Source organism: Melospiza melodia, chromosome 9 (genome assembly GCF_035770615.1).
Source record: "Melospiza melodia melodia isolate bMelMel2 chromosome 9, bMelMel2.pri, whole genome shotgun sequence".
NCBI lineage: Eukaryota > Metazoa > Chordata > Aves > Passeriformes > Passerellidae > Melospiza > Melospiza melodia.
Genome location: NC_086202.1, coordinates 3,018,329 through 3,034,130, shown reverse-complemented (window position 1 = coordinate 3,034,130; position 15,802 = coordinate 3,018,329). Strand labels below are relative to the sequence as shown.

At 40.2% G+C, this 15,802-nt stretch overlaps 1 protein-coding gene across 1 annotated transcript in view; it reads right to left on the bottom strand.

The window, feature by feature from the left end:
- Positions 1–7,710: 7,710 nt before the first annotated feature.
- Positions 7,711–15,802, bottom strand: part of ADAM12 (ADAM metallopeptidase domain 12) — a 187,604-nt gene continuing 179,512 nt past the window's right edge. The window contains exons 22-23 of the mRNA XM_063162878.1: positions 10,512–10,624; positions 7,711–9,011 (exon numbers count right to left, since the gene is read on the bottom strand). Of these exons, the coding sequence (XP_063018948.1) occupies positions 8,951–9,011; positions 10,512–10,624 (174 nt within the window). The 3' untranslated portion in view covers positions 7,711–8,950. The remainder of the gene's footprint in view (positions 9,012–10,511; positions 10,625–15,802) is intronic.

Below are 15,802 nucleotides of genomic sequence, written 5' to 3'. Positions count from 1 at the left end.
TTAAGTACCTGAGCTCACCAGGTGCTTCCTGTGAAGGCAAAGATCTTGGAGGTCACACAGTTTTTCAGGGCTGCAGGTGGAGGACAAGGTCCTGCTCCTGCCTGGTGATTGATGGTGCTGAAATGGAAGAGTTTCATCTCTACAGCTTGCAGAGGAGGCAGCATTGTCCCAAAAGTGAGCAGGTTAATTTTTATCCTCATGTTAATTCTGCCCTGATACATTCCTGAGTCCTTTGGGTTCTTGCTTAATGGAAACTCATTTGCCCAAAAGAATGATGGTAATGGGTTCAGAAAAGTGGAGAATTGTGTAATTCTGGCTGGAAAACAAAGCAGTGGATAAAAACCTGCTGATATTATAGCAATAACTGGAATAATCTCTGAGTCTTTAGGGCAGTGAAGCTTCCATGGTTGTGGTTTTGCAATTAGACCTCCTCTGTTTACCATTTCTTCATAGGGAACAGAATGGCAGAAAATCAGGAGTTGATACAGGCTATAATAGGGAGCCTTCCTTATAATCCACATTTTTAATCCATCTACAACATTCAGTTTTATTTGCAGGTTACCATGAAACAGGAGATAGGCATGATTGCCTGGATTTGGTTTCACAACGGGCAGGGATGTGTGTTAGCAAACAAAATTGGAGATATTTAGTAATGGCTGAGTAAATATTAGCAAATGGATGGTGCAATTAAACCAACAGGGTTGCAGCTGATAAGCTCTGATCAAGACTGCTGGGTGGCTGAATGAGAAGCTGAAGATTCAGAGATAAGAATTGATGGGTGTAATGTTATCCTAATTGAGAAGAGGGGAGCACCTAAAGCATGGAGGAATGAAATTGATGACCTGTAAAACAAGCTGAGATTAAAAAAAAAAAATCAGCTTGATGGAGGCTCCTGCAGGAGTGCAAGGGGCCAGGGAGGGCTGGGTGGTGCTGGATAAGTTGAAGTTTTTCTAATGTTTTTCTTAAAGATAGTCAGGATAATGTGCAACAATAGTATGGGACTTAAAACTTTTAAGTATCACTTAAAACTTGTGGGAGAGAATTTAGTTTTGCATTTATTTTATGGAACTGAGGGGTGGTTTCTCCTCTCCCCTGACAGATCCCCTGTTCCCAGTGCTGCCTTGTTTGGGTTTTGTGAGTAGTGATGGAATTCTGTGTCCCTCTGCTCCCAATATCAACCTGGGCTTGTGGTGAACTGGTTCCCCTTAGGGGAGGGAGAAGTGCTGCTTTGGAAGGGGGAAGGAGGATGAAAAGCATGGAATGGAGATTTGGTAGCAAAGAATCAGCTCTGGGGAGCAGGATGGAGCACAGTTATTCCCACTTGGTGGGTATTGCTGTCCCAGCCATCAGGAGGTTCCAGAGTTTCTGTCTTCAGAAATTAATTCTGCTGGATCTTTGTTACGCCAGGAATTCCATGGCTGAAGTGTTTGAAATGATAGAATTTTTATTATTTAGTGTGTGTCCACTGCTGTACAGTACAGCCTGCTGTCCATGCTTATGGAGTGAGAGGAGAAAAACCAGAAAAGTTATTTACTGGGACCTGCAGTTTTCTGGGAGGCTTTGCTGGGGGGAAACATATCCTGAGAGGTGAAATTTGGAAAAATTTCTGTTCAGCAGTTTCAGAAAAGGTTGAGAGCCTTTTCTCTTGAATTTTTTCATCTTCTTTCCAGAGTGTGTCAGGAAAATCCACAAATGCTGGAAGAAGACAGAAGAGTCCTGTGACTTCATTTGAACAAAGGGACAGAGATGAAATTAAGAGCTCCTCTTCTTATATCTCAATTTGTCTTTACAAACACTAGTTATTATTACCTAAACTTTTGAACAACCTGGAACATTTGAAACACACCCTCATGACTTAGCCAAGTCTGGTCCCTGCACCAGGCATGGCAGGTAAATATTGAGAATAAAGCAGATAAAGAATCATTTTAGCCCTTCAATCACTACAGGTCCTTGTCCATGGCTACTGATGGCCAAGGTCTCCCAGCCTTTTCTTCCAGCTGAGAATTCCAAACCTCTGGGGCTTTAGAGACCTTGACAAAGTGGGATGAGTGCACTCATGTCCAGCTGTCCTGGCTGCTGCTCCTGTGCTCCTGCCTGGATTTATGGACAGCAAAGTCCAGAGGCAGCAGCTGTGTACTGGCTCTGCAATTGTATTTTTTGGGGAATTGTCATCATTGGCTGGAGTGGTGGAAGGAGAAGTGAATAAGGTCAAAATTCCAGCAGTAACCAGACCTCCTGTTGGAAAAATCAACAAAAAAAGAGGCAGCCTGGGAATTGTCACAGCCCTGGGAAACTTCAGGAGTGGGAAGGATGTGAACAGTGAGTGCTGAGGTGGTGCCACCTCACAGAATGGAGAAAATCTCAGTTTGTTTCAATAGTGGAGAAAAATCAAAGCTGTAGGAGAAGAGAAATCCAAACTGGGAACATCCTGACACTATAATTCATCTATTCCAATCAATCCATTTAACTGTCTTTGCTGTTATTTATGGTGGTGCCCCTGGGGATTCATAGTCTTTGTCTGAGATTGCAAAGCTTCATCACAGAAACCAGACACAAAAAAAGGGGGAGAAAATAAAGAAGAAAAAAAAAAAGATTTCAACTTCTCCAAAAGATTGGAGAGGTTTTTATAAAATCTTCCTCTGTAAACACCTTTAGGTTTGAGATTTAGATAAAACTGGCTGGGAGAGCCACAACAACACAAGAGCACAAAGGGGATGTGACAAAAGGAAGGAAGGAAAGGCAGGAAAACAACCCCAAAGTGACAAAGAGGGGAAATGTGAAGAGAGGGTTTGCTGGATGTGGAAGGGCAAAGGTTTTAGTGAGTTTCTTGAAAGGAACTGAATAGGAAATATGCTTTTTTAGGGGCAGGTAGTGCTTAAACAGAGACCCCTGAGCCCAGGCACTTTCCCCTCTGGCTGTGGGGAAGGACAGCCCTGCTTGACACTGAAAATTTCAGCTCCAGAAAGTTTAAAACATAAAAATGACATGAAAGCCATTGCCTCGTAGTTTGTTATGCCTTACTGAATCCTTACTGAATGTTGGAATTCTATAAAATCTCCCTGCTGACTTAAATCTACACAATTTTCTGTCTTCAGAGCTGTTATTTTGGCTAGTAATTACAGGTAATAGCTTAAAGGTAACTGGAGAGGAAGAGATAATCCAAAATGTGCCCAAACCACATTTTTAGGGAAAAAAATTCTACAAACTGAATGTATTCATTGAATGAATCAATTTTCATACATTCCTAATGCACTCCAAAATTGTGCTCGTGATAAACAAGGAGTTTGATGAATTTTCTCAGCTGTCCCTGACCTGTATTTTAATTTAAACATGTATATCTCATGCAGACTGCCTAAAAATTCTCCCAAACCCTCTACTTGTTGCTGTTTCCATGTTACTGGGCTTTACTTAATGCTAAAATGAAATTAATGGGTTCTGTAGCAGTGTAATGCTCTGCTTTGCATCCTTGTGTGGGCTGCAAGGAGCAGCAGGGGCATTCAAGCACTTTGGTCCTGATGCTTTGTTAAAACCTGACTTGATAGTTTAATTCCATGGATTAGATGGGTGTAGGATGGAGATCCCACCTTTCAAACAGGATTTAGGGTGATTTTTCCACGTGGTGCTGCTGGGGCTGCAGGAGGAGTTACCCAGACTTTATTGGTTCAGTTTTTGCGGGTTTTTTTCCTTTTTTCTTTACCTTTCAGTATTACAGAAGACTGGAAGTGTTCACAGGTATGTATAAATAATCCCTATATAGAAGTTTTCTGCCTCTGAGTTTATTTTTAAAACAAATTTCCTTCTGGATTTGTTGTGATTTTTGCTTGTTTGGAGCTTGGACAATTTGCTAGAAGTCAAGAAGGAAAAACTAAGAGGAAAAGCTGATTTTCCCCAGTTTGGAGATGATGCTTCAAATAACTTTGATTTTTCCTATCAAGAGAATGCAAACATGAATATTTGGCCCCAAATGCTGTAACTTGCCTGTTTCACCTCTATTATTGAGATTTCTGGGTACTTGGCACTGTAAATTTTGGAGCTCAGCCTCTCTTTAGCATTTCCTCCTGTATTTAAGTGCATCCATGGGATTTACAGACAGTGAACCCTTACAAAACCCTCTTGCATGCAGTTAGATGTAAAGCAAGAAATTCAAATAAACAAAAATACTTTTTGGCATTTCCCTGAGGATATTACAAAACTGCTGGAAATTAAATACTGATTTTTTTTCCTCTCTACTGTTTCCTTTTCTTCTTCAAGACCTCTTTTGCTTTCATGACTGTCCCTTTAGTAAACAAAAATTAGCATTTCTTACCCAACTTTGTTAATAGACATCTTTAAATTTTCCAAGGAGATGCTTCTTTACTTCAAATCACAAGCTGCTTGTGCAACAAATTTAGCTTCAGTTCTAGAAGTGAAAAATATGTTCAGGCTGTTAAGGCATCTAAAATTCTTACAAAAAAATTAGGCAAATTAACAAATCTTTGTAGAAAATATATATTGATATATTTTAGCTTTTGGAATGAATAGTAATTTACAGTTTTAACAGTATAAGAATCTGGTATATTTGCTAAATTAAAGCAAGTGATATATGTTAAATATATAAATGATCTGATGTTTTTTCAGATCAGTTCCTGAAAGTTATGGTTTGGGGGTTTTAAGAGTAGTTTTAGGGGTCTTTATATCAAGTAACATCAAGATTGCAAAGGAAACCACAGAGAAATGCAAAATTCAAGTTGCTTTAAAAAAATGAGAAAAATTGCAGTCCTTTCCTGCAAATCCAGCATAATCTAAGATTGGCACATACAAAAGGCAATCTGTTGGATGGAACTTTTAATTTTTGCTGTGTGTTCTTGGAGCAGTGAGAACACCCAGGCAGAAAGATGCCATTCTCTCTACATTCCTTCATTAAGGGAAGATTTTTTTTCCCAATATCCAATCTAAACATCCTCTGCTGCAGCTTGAGGTCATTTCTTGTCCCTTGTTCCTTGTCCCCTCCTGGCAGGAGCCGTGCAGAGCCACCAGGTCCCCTCTGATCCCCCTTTGCTCCAGGCTGAGCCCCTTCCCAGCTCCCTCAGCCCCTCCTGGGGCTCCAGACCCTTCCTCAATTCCTCCTAAATACATTAAAAGCAATAAATTTAAATATGTAAGAATTAAGACCTGAAATAAAGCAGAAACATGTATTGCTCACCTCTACAGATACACGTGGTCTTGCACATTGCTTAAAAAATAAAAGAGGGTCATGGAAGTGAAAAGTATCTTTTGTCATGATGATGATGACAATGTTGGATATTAATTCCTGAATGAGCTGAATCCCAAGAGTTCTGAATGTGCAATGTGCTCTAGGTTTTTAATTTTTCTTATAAGTATTGTGTGAAAAGGGCAGCTGTCTGTAATTTATAGGGAATGTTTCTGTGTGGTCTCGTTCTGTGGAAGGATGGTCCCTGTGCAGAACGAGTTTCAGCCTTCCTGGCTTCAGAAAATGATGTTTTGCAGAGTGAGATAAAGAATGAATTTGTTTACTGTTACATGGTAATTTACAGTTAAATTGGAAACTGCTGTTATTTGATTGGAAGTTAATAAAAGAGAATATTGCATACTCAAATGATCAGAAGAAACCAGAATTGAAACAAAGGGGGAAGCTCTGTATCTCTTTATACTCTGAGCTTCTGAAAAGGCTTTTAAAATATTCCATGAAATTAAAAGGAGATAAATCTTGCTACCCTGATAATTGCTAGCTTTTACAAACAATCTGGGAATACTAAACCCAAGGGACTTGATGGGGAGAAAGATGGTAAATATGCAATTTTCCTTTTGTTTCCTGCCTATTTATTAATTTTCTTTGGTGCTTTGTACTTTCTGTTCTATTGATTAGCATAAAGGCAGCTTTAGGGAGAGCACACTCTGTTCCTCTGGAAAGGGAGCCTGGCTGTGGCAGCATTCCAGAGGTGGGAGGCTGGAACTGGGCTGTGGGAGAGGACAGAAAGGAAGAATCAGCACCAAAAAATCTCTCACACCAAGATAAACCGAGACCCATAAAGTACTGAGGATGTAAAGGTTGGTGTAACCTTTAATAATTAAAAGGTGGTTTAGAAATTAATAACCTTTAATTATTAAAGGTGATTTGCTGAGCAGGGAGGTGGAGGAATTTATTATGACAGGACTGAATTTATTATGCCAGGGCTGGTGCAAGGAGCACACCTTGGATTTCACACCCTGCTGTATCCCACAGGAATTTATTTGCTTACAGATGTAAAACCATTCACCTGCTCTCCACAGTGGAATTTCCCATGCCGTCTGCATTTCTAATCATGAAGGCACCAATTAGGTGGGGAAGCACCTAAAACCAGCTACTGCTGGTAAAATTCCCCAAAAGAAAAGAAGGATTTGATTGATCATTTGGTGTCATCTCTTGTTGTCAGGTGTTGTTTGTTCTCCCTTTCCACCCAAGCTACAGGTCCCTTTCTGCCTGTAGAATTTTGCAGCTGACAAATATAAATATAAATATAAATATAAATATAAATATAATTATAATTATAAATATAAATATAAATATAAATATAAATATAAATATAAATATAAATATAAATATAAATATATTGGTTTAGTTGAGGCGTTAGGGCATGGGATGGACTTGAGGATCTTTAAGATCTCTTCCAACCTAGTAATTCTGTGAGTTCTGTGAAATATAAGTAATAAAATAAATATAAAAATATAAAAAAAATAAAAGAAATATTAAAAAATATAAAATTTGCAAGTTGCTGACTGGAAGGATTTCACATTTTATGGCTGTTACCTATATTTCACCCACATTTTGCTATGAATAAAATCACCCTGTACTATTCAGTAAGAACTTTTAATAGTGTTTTTATATTTATCTCTATATATTTTTATATATATATATATATTTTTTTTTTTATTAGTTTTTACAGGATCTTTGGGTTTTGTTATCTGTGTTTCAGATACAGAATTTGGATTTTTTCCCCAGACATCTAGAAATCTCAAAGTTTAGCCATGTCTTAGATGGTAAGCCTGGTAGATAATATGTTCTTCTTAACTGTAGGAGTAAATTCCCTGGATACCTGTGCTTGTTTTAGTGGGAATAGTTAAGAAATTTAACACATGGTGTGGGTGAGGTGGCTGCTTGAAGTCACAGGGACACAGGTGGGTGCCCTGTGTGGATATTTCTATTTTCTATACTTTAAAGCCTGCCTAGGTTGGTCATGTTTGAGTTTATACACATGCCAAGTCTTACCTAGGCTGCTCCTGTTAAATTCAGATTTCCTGATGCTGATAACAGACACTTTTTACTCATTTCATGTCACCTTTCACTACCCACAGTTTCACCTTGTGGTTTGCAGCAATTTGCAGAAGAAATCTGATAAACTGGGAGCATTCAAAAAGCAAACTGAGACCATGCGGCTGCTTCATATGGAGGTACCCCCTACTCTAGATACAATAAATTAGTATTTTAAATACAGAAATATATAAAGTACATAAAAAACATCATTTTGGTTCCCCAAACCTTCTGTTGTGATTCTCCACACACAAAGCCCTGTTGCTGCTTTAAGAATTGAAATACATTTATGAAACTTTTCCTTTGCTATTGAGCACCAAACTGGGGTTGATTTTGGTTTGCCCAGTTTCTCAATAAAGATGAAGGTTGTGTTGCTGTGAGGGGGAATAACTGGGAAAATGAAACACAATGACACTCACAGATGTGAGTTTCTATCAATGCTTTTATTTTTGCTTAAGGAAACAAAAACCACAAGCAATGAGGAAACCATTAAAGGTGATAGTCCCTTCTCCCTCTGCTTCAGCTGATAATTAAAAATTGCTGTTTTCACAGGTGAAACTGTTCAGCAGTGCTACTGAGAAGGCACAGAAGAGATCAGGTGTAATCACAGAGCAGAGATGAACTTCTTTTTCTTTTTTTGGATAATCCAAGTCTATGTATTAAAATACACATTTTGATTTGGGAATTAAGGAACCTGGAGCAACGTTGTAGAAGTTTAATACAAAACAGTAGTAAATATGCAAAATACAGGTGATAAGCAGAGCAGTGAGGCAAAAGGAAATAATATAAAAGTTGATTTTTAAATGTAATTCTTTGTAATTCTTGGCTTCCCCCCAGCCCTGGGTGTAATGCACTGCCAGTCTAATCAGGACAACAATGAGATGGTGGAATTTAATTACCAAAGCATCAAAAAGGAGATGGCACAGGGAGGCCTGATATCTGCATTAATATGGACTGAGCAGGCTGTGTTTGAGGAAAATGAGGTTAAAACCACCACAGCTTGGTGATATACAGTACTTCTTCAGTGAGAGGACTTCTCCCAGGTGGATAGATCCTCTTTCAGCACAGAGATTTCTGGGAGATCTCAGACAGTGACATGGAAATTGAGATTACAGTACAGCTGCAGACACAGAGTGAGCCTTTGCTTACATACAGGTCACACCTTGTGTGCAGTATTGGGCATTTCACCCAGTTCCAGGAGAGATTTTGTCTTTTCACCCTGCCATATTTACTCAGAAGTTGGGTGAGGACCATTGAGATGGAGCTGTTTACACATTTCATTGATCTGCATCAGCACCCCTTAAAGAACAAAACTAAGAAATCTACATAGGACCAACAGAGCAGAATGATTCAAGTTCAGTGAAATATTACAAAAAAAAGGTTTCCTTTTTAGGAAAACTCAGCTATGGTAAAAATATCTACTACAGTGCACTGCACTGTAATAAATATTCAACATAAATTAATAATTTACAAGTACCTGAGCAAGTATACAGAGCACCATAGCACAGCACAGCACCAAAGGCAGTAGCTCAGAATTCTTAAAAATAATGCTGTTTTAAACATTAAAAATTCTAAGTATTGTCATAAAAATGAACTCCTGGAGTTGGAGATAGTGCAAACTTCTGTCTTCACTTTTTAAAATAAAGGTGTCAGGTTTTCTCCTCATTTCACATCCATAGTGTTGCTGGACCTGGATACCTGTGGTGGATGTTTGGGAGCAGGTCTGTTGGAAAGAAAGAAAACAGTAAATTGTTAATTATTCTCCATTTCTTTGGGTGCTCATCAATTTTGTACCTGATCAAAAATGTCACTAATGCTGCAGAATTCCAGGTGGAATTCCCCCAAAATTTGTAAGAGTCAGCTTGAAATGTTGTTGTTTTCAGAATATCTGACTAGAATGGACAGCCAGGAGTTTAATCAAAGTTTCTCTGTGTAGTATTTTTGCTAAAATATAGGAAATAATATTGGTTCTATTTTTAATGTTTCTGAGCACTTAAGTGCTTTACTGGTAGAATACTTGTAGCTTAAAACACCAGTTTTATCTTCCTTAGAGCTCACTTTATTCACAGGAAACTGAGGAATACTGGGTAAGAAAACAGCATTGACTAAACTCACTAACATTGGTGTAGTTATTCTACTTTCTGATTATTTTTTTCAAATATATATTTTTGAAGTGCACAATTTTTATGCTTTTTGAATCTTTTGGATAACATTTTCAGATGATTACAACTGATGTTTCCTTAGGAAATGGGTGATCAGGAAATCACTTTTTTGGTGGCTGATTTTAACAGCACTCAGTTCTTAGCCTAATTCAGATGGGGGGGACTGACTGAGGAGAAAATTCATTATTTATTGGTTAGTTTTAAATAGTTTTAGTTTTAAATATGCAGCCAGGTGTTTACAAGTCAAGCCTTCACAGGTATTGTAAATCCTCATATTCTGTGGGAGTCAGAGCAACTGTGCTGGTGCACTCCCAGTGAGAAGCAGCATGATAAGTAAAATTAGAGATGGAAATTATGTTGGAAGTGGTTGATGCAGCAGCTCCTTGAGCCGTTTTAGCCATGTTGCTGTGAAGTGCTAAAATCCAGTTGTTGGGATTGATACCTTTTTGGGACTACCTAAAAACAGAGGCCAGACAAAATTAAGGGAATAAAAAGGGGTTATATTTATTAAAGGGCGTTCAGGTACATTTTGGGCAGACAAGGCCTCCCAGGGGCTACACCCAGAAATGGATGATGGGTCACAGGTTTTCATACTTTTATGAAAAAGGGAAAATTAAGGGAATAAAAAGGGGTTATGTTTATTGAAGGAACTTCAGGAGGTTATATTTATTGAAGGGCGTTCAGGTACATTTTGGGCAGATGAAGCTCCCTCAGTGACTACACCCAGAAACGGATGATGGGTCACGGGTTTTCACACTTTTTAAAGTTTGGTCCATTTGCATATTGGGGGTTAATCTTCCAATTACAGCTTCAGTTAATGAAGTAATTTACCTCAAGTTTTCTCCCCCTAAAACTCACTTTTGTTTACACTTCTGGGCCCTGAGGCAGTGAGGTGTCCTTGATCGCCCAGCCTGGAGAAGAATTGTTGTGTCTGCCCAAAATGGGGAAGCAGCAGCTCACATGTATACGGAGTTTAGAGTCAAACACTGCTGAATTACAGGGCTACAAGCAGATGGAAAGCACAGCAGCTGCAGTCCTGAGGCAGGAGGCTGAGCACTGACCTGGCAGGGCTGGCGTGGGGCCCAGCCCGGGGCCGTCCGGCCGGGCCCTGGCGCGCTCGGCCCAGCGGGTCCGCGGGGAGAGGCTTCCGAGGGGCGCTGGGCTTGGGGGGCTCCTGCAGGGAACACCAGCTCCTGTCAGCTCTCACAGGGACACCACACCCTCCACCACACAGCCACAGCTCACATAAAGCCACAGAACAGGGCAGTCACACACTGGGCTGCCTTGGGATGGACCTTAAAGCCCACCCAGGGCCACCCCTGCCATGAGCAGGGACACATTCCACTGTCCCAGTGAGGCCCTGGGAGGCTGCTGAGAACAGGGTTAAAGGAACAAAGAATAAAGGTTAAAAGAATAAAGGATTTAAAGGATTAAAGCAGGGATTTATTAAAAGGCCTTCACAGGATACACCTTGGGCAGTACAAGAGCCTGGCCATGGCTCCACTCAAGATGGACCCTGGGTCACGAGGTTTCACACGTAAGTTTTGGTCTGTTTCCATAATAGGGTTAATGTTGAAATGTTGTTGCTTTCAGAATATCTGACTGGAATGGACAGCCAGGAGTTTAATCAAAGTTTCTTTGTGCAGTATTTTTGCTAAAATATGTGAGACGATGTTGATTCTATTTCTAATGTAGATGGACCCAAGATGGACGGCGTGTCACAAATTTTCACACTTTTATAAGTTCTGCTCCATTTCCACACTGGGGTTAATTGTCCCATTCCAGCTCCAGGTTATGAAGTCCCATCCTCCCCAGTTTGCTTCCCTCAATTCCCTGTTGTTTGCACTTTTTGGGCCTGATGCTGCAGTTGTGTCCTTGCTTCTGGGCCTGGAAAAGGATTATTCTGTGTGACTGAGCTGTGAGAACTTGCTAACACTTTATTTGAAGTTCAGAATTATACACTAATGCACTACAGGATCTGAAAAACCTGAAAGCTAAAACCTAAAGTATCACCAGGGTGCTCCAAGCCCCATCCAACCTGGCCTTGGACACTTCCAGGAGGCAGCCACAACTCGGTAAAACTGACACCTCATCCTCCCTCACTATTTCTTTCTAACACCTAATCTAAACCTAAACTGAAGATATGTTATGAACAGATAAATTTAAATGAGTAAAAAGTAACTTATTTTTTAATAAACCGGCACTCTAATTTTAAACCAAAGATTTAATACTATATTTTCATGATTTTACGATTTTTGATTCCTTGCTCTAGAAATGCAGGGTGCATCTCTACTGGACTCAATGCTCACTTGGTGGTAAATGGAAACAGCAAAGATTCAACACATAACTTTGTAGAATTAGTTCTATAGAAAGGTGGGAATGCCTGACATGACTTTAAAATGGAAATTCAGATGGCCACAAAACCAAAGTGCCCCAGTCTGGTTTGGATTGGGAGCATCTGTGGATTTTTTTTTGCTGTGCTTTCATTCAGTGGAATTAAAGGCTCCATTAATAAAGAACAGGAGTCATCTGCTGTCAGGCTGGGCCAGTGGCTCCCCTGGGTGGTCCCTGCAAACAGGGAAACTTGGCTGTTTGTGCTGTTTTGGGGAGCTGGGACACATTAAGTGCCTTGCTCAGGGCACACAAATCTCTCCAGTTCATCCCCAAACTCACTTCAGATCTTCCTATTACTGGAGCTGCATTGCCAAACTTTTCCCAAGGAATTTTATTCCTTATTTTTAGTTAAGTATCATTGGTAAAGTTAAAGGAAACAAGAAGAGCTTACAAGCATAATCTGATTAAAGATCCTTTGAAAGATGTGATCCAAGCAATCAGAGCATGAATTGCTCCTGAATAAAGTCCAACTTTTTATTATTTGTTTTGAGCGTTCTTTTATTTTTTTACTTTTCATGGCAAATATTTGCTCTTTCAAGAAGGAAATGCAGATTGATTATCCACAGGCATTTTGATAAGAAGAAAATACATGAGCTTAAGTAAATCTCATATATAATAAGTTCAAATTTGCCACAAACAACATTTTAAAATTGCATATAATGTCCACCCTCTGTTTAATTCTCTGCATAACAAGTACTAGTATTGATGGGTACAGAGGCCCAACACCTGATTTATTTATTCATTCATTTCCCACTCAAAATGTCCTCAAGTTAAAATATCCTTAAGGAGGAAGCAGCCAAGTGTTCTGACAGACAATGTAATGTGGTGGCAAGCTGCTAGGAAAGGGTAAATGAGAGAAAAAAATTAAAAGGGTAAATGAAAGAAAAAAATTAAAAAAGGAGGGAACTGATAAAAATGGAGCTAGAGAATAAATGGTGGCTGAGATGAAGCAAAGTGGAGCAGCACTTGATAGAAAGGAGATGCCACCAGGAGCACACAACCCAAGGAACAGGGGAAAAGCTCTGTGAAGAAATCAATCCCATCCCCCAGACTGATTACAGGAGGGTCTTCTCTGTTCTTTCTGTGCCACAGGAGAATCCAAACTTTGTGTGTTAACTCGTGTGGGGCCCTGCAGAGCCTTTGATGTGTGGGAATCTGCAGCACAGCTCAGGGCACCACCCCAGCTCTGCCTCCCTCATTCCTCTTCCACCACTCCTTCCCCTACAAAGCTTCAGCCCTTCCTCACAAAGAGTTTATGGGTGGATTTCTTTGTCCACTTTATATCCACAACCTGGCATTTAATGCATTCAGGCCCTGCTTGGGGAAGTGTTGTTTTCAGTACTGGAATGGAAAACCACAATTTTCATACTGAGCAGCTCCAAAGATATCCAGGTGCATGAAATTCCAGGATTTTTTCACTGATTTTTAAAGAAGAAAATGAAAGCCCTCAGTGTCCACAGCCAGGCTGAGGTGTCACAGGAGAGATATTCCCAGCATAACTGGGGCAGAAGGAGCAGAGCTGAGCTGAGATCAGTTTTATTGAGGAAAAAGTAAAACCACGTTTTTAAGTGGTAAAATTTTGAAGTAAAAGGGTTCTATTTCCTGGCATTAGGATGAGCTGTAAAATATGAGATATATTTTGGTAACAAGAAGATGAGAGTGTCAGAGGCAGCAACTGAATGCTGAAAGCAACAAAATCGAGGGGAAGAGATCAAATCCAATGTCTGGACTGAACCCGTGGCCAGGATAAACCTGCACTGTTCCCTTGATTCACATGGGGCTCTGCTGATTTATCCTGACTGTGAACCTGGCCCATAAATAAAGCCTGTTTGCCTTGCAAGTGCATCTGAAAGAAGGAAAAGCAGTTTTTCAGTCAAAAGATAATTAAATATTAAACTTGGCAAGAGCTAATTCGCTGAGGATTTTTTGTTTGGTTGATTGGTTTGGTTTATTTTGGGTTGTCTTTGTTTTTTAACTATTTTACTTACAACTGAAGGAAATTTTATATAATTTACAGCACCATCCTGCAGCACTGAGCATCTGGGTGATATCCTGCATGTAGCAATGATTTTTCAAGTCCTTCCTCTTGCTGACGTTCTGGATGTGCTTCCAGAGAGAGCTGAAGCAATACATGAAGTAGTATCTATATTTATTATCCCAAATTCTTTTTAAGCTAATTTTCTTCTTCCAAGATTTGAGGGGAAAAAATTAACTTAGGAATGAAAGATTTTCTCCCCATACAGTGGTTTTTTTGGTCCTTCTGATATAAAAAGTAGCTGTTTCTCACAATATTTAGATTATGATATAATTTTGAAAGAATCCATTCTTGCTCGTTCTTTAGGCTGCCTTGAGCTGATCCCCTGTTTGTGTTGCATGCAGAGACTGAAAATGGTGAAATGATATTTTGCTTGATGAAGGAGCTGTCACAATGAATTTGAGCTGCCAAGCTGAGAAGCTTTTTGGCAGTTTCAGCTCTGTCAGCCTTTGCCAGTGGTAGCACTGCAGGTCTGGTATTCCACCTGGCACTCGGGGTGACATTTGGAGCACAAGGATTTAGGAACATGAGCTCCAGGGGAGCCCTGGGCTGTGCACTGAGGCTGGGGCAGCTGCAGCATGAGAATGACAAATGGATCCTTTTCCTTTCCTTGGAAAGCCTTTTCTCCATCCATTTTCTCTTAAGAAACAGAAAAGCACTTGCACTTGAAATCTTCCCTATGAGCACTGTGAATTGTGCAAAATGTTAGAGAATACAAGAAAATGAACAACGAGACCACTGGAGCTAAGGACAAGCGAGAGGAATCAATATTGCTTCTGACTCCCTACAAAATTTATTTTAGAAAGAATCAGTGTTCCTTACTCCTCTGGAAAGGAAAATGACTGGGAACATGGAAAACGGAAGATAAAAAAGCAAATAAAACACAGATTTCACTTGTAAAAGTTGGTCTAACCTGAGTGATACAATGTTCAGGCTTAGAAAAATTATATATAGAAACACTTTATTTGCTGCCATAATGGCAGGGACACCTTCCACTGTCCCAGGCTGCTCCAAGCCCTGTCCAACCTGGCCTTGGGCATTTCCAGGGATCCAGGGGCAGCCACAGCTGCTCTGGGCACCCTGACAACTTCTCTGGGCAGCCTCTCTCATCCCTCTTTGTTTCTGATATTTTTCCAATCCCTTTTCAAAGCTCTGCACTCCAGCACTGTCTCTCAGAGCTCTCTCCTCCTATCCAGCACCAGGAAAGGGTCTCGAGCAGCTCTCAGGGCTCCTGCAGGTGAGAGCCTGGTGTTAAACGCTTTATTTTAACTTTTAATTAACTTTTTTTAAATTTAACTTTTAATTCACTTTATCTTAACCTCATAGCACACCCAGATCAGGAACAGCCTGGGTGCTTTGCTTAGAAACAGTCACTCCAAAGTGCCACCAAAAGGGAGCAGCCAGTGACAAGAAAAGGCACTGTTTAACACAGACAGCTTCATCTACCCTGTCTGTCGCCCTCAGATGCATCTTGATCAAAAATAAAAAATAAAAAATATTTACCATCTCTACTTAAACACTGCAGTGAAAGGTGGGTCTGCATGAAATAGTGTTCTTTGGGTCTGTGCTGTGGAAAAACAGACTGTGCTTCATGCAGCCCTTGGCAGGGCAGAAACACATCAAGCTAAGACACCTTTTGCTCTTGCACATCACATCTGCAACGTGACTCCCTAAACTCCCTCTCTGTGCTTGGCAGCTCACTAACAAACTGTGCAGCTCTCCTCTGCCTGGGCAGCTGCAGAGACGTGTTTGCCTCTAATGTGTTGTTCTGTTGTCTTTTGAGTGGTGAAGGCAGAGTTCAGCATCCAAAATTTTAGGATCACAGCCCCACTTGCCACAAGGCAATTTTTCTACAGCACAGTTCTAAACTCACACAAAACATAAAGGAAATACTGTGGGAAAAGGGCAGCAGGAAAGACGGGA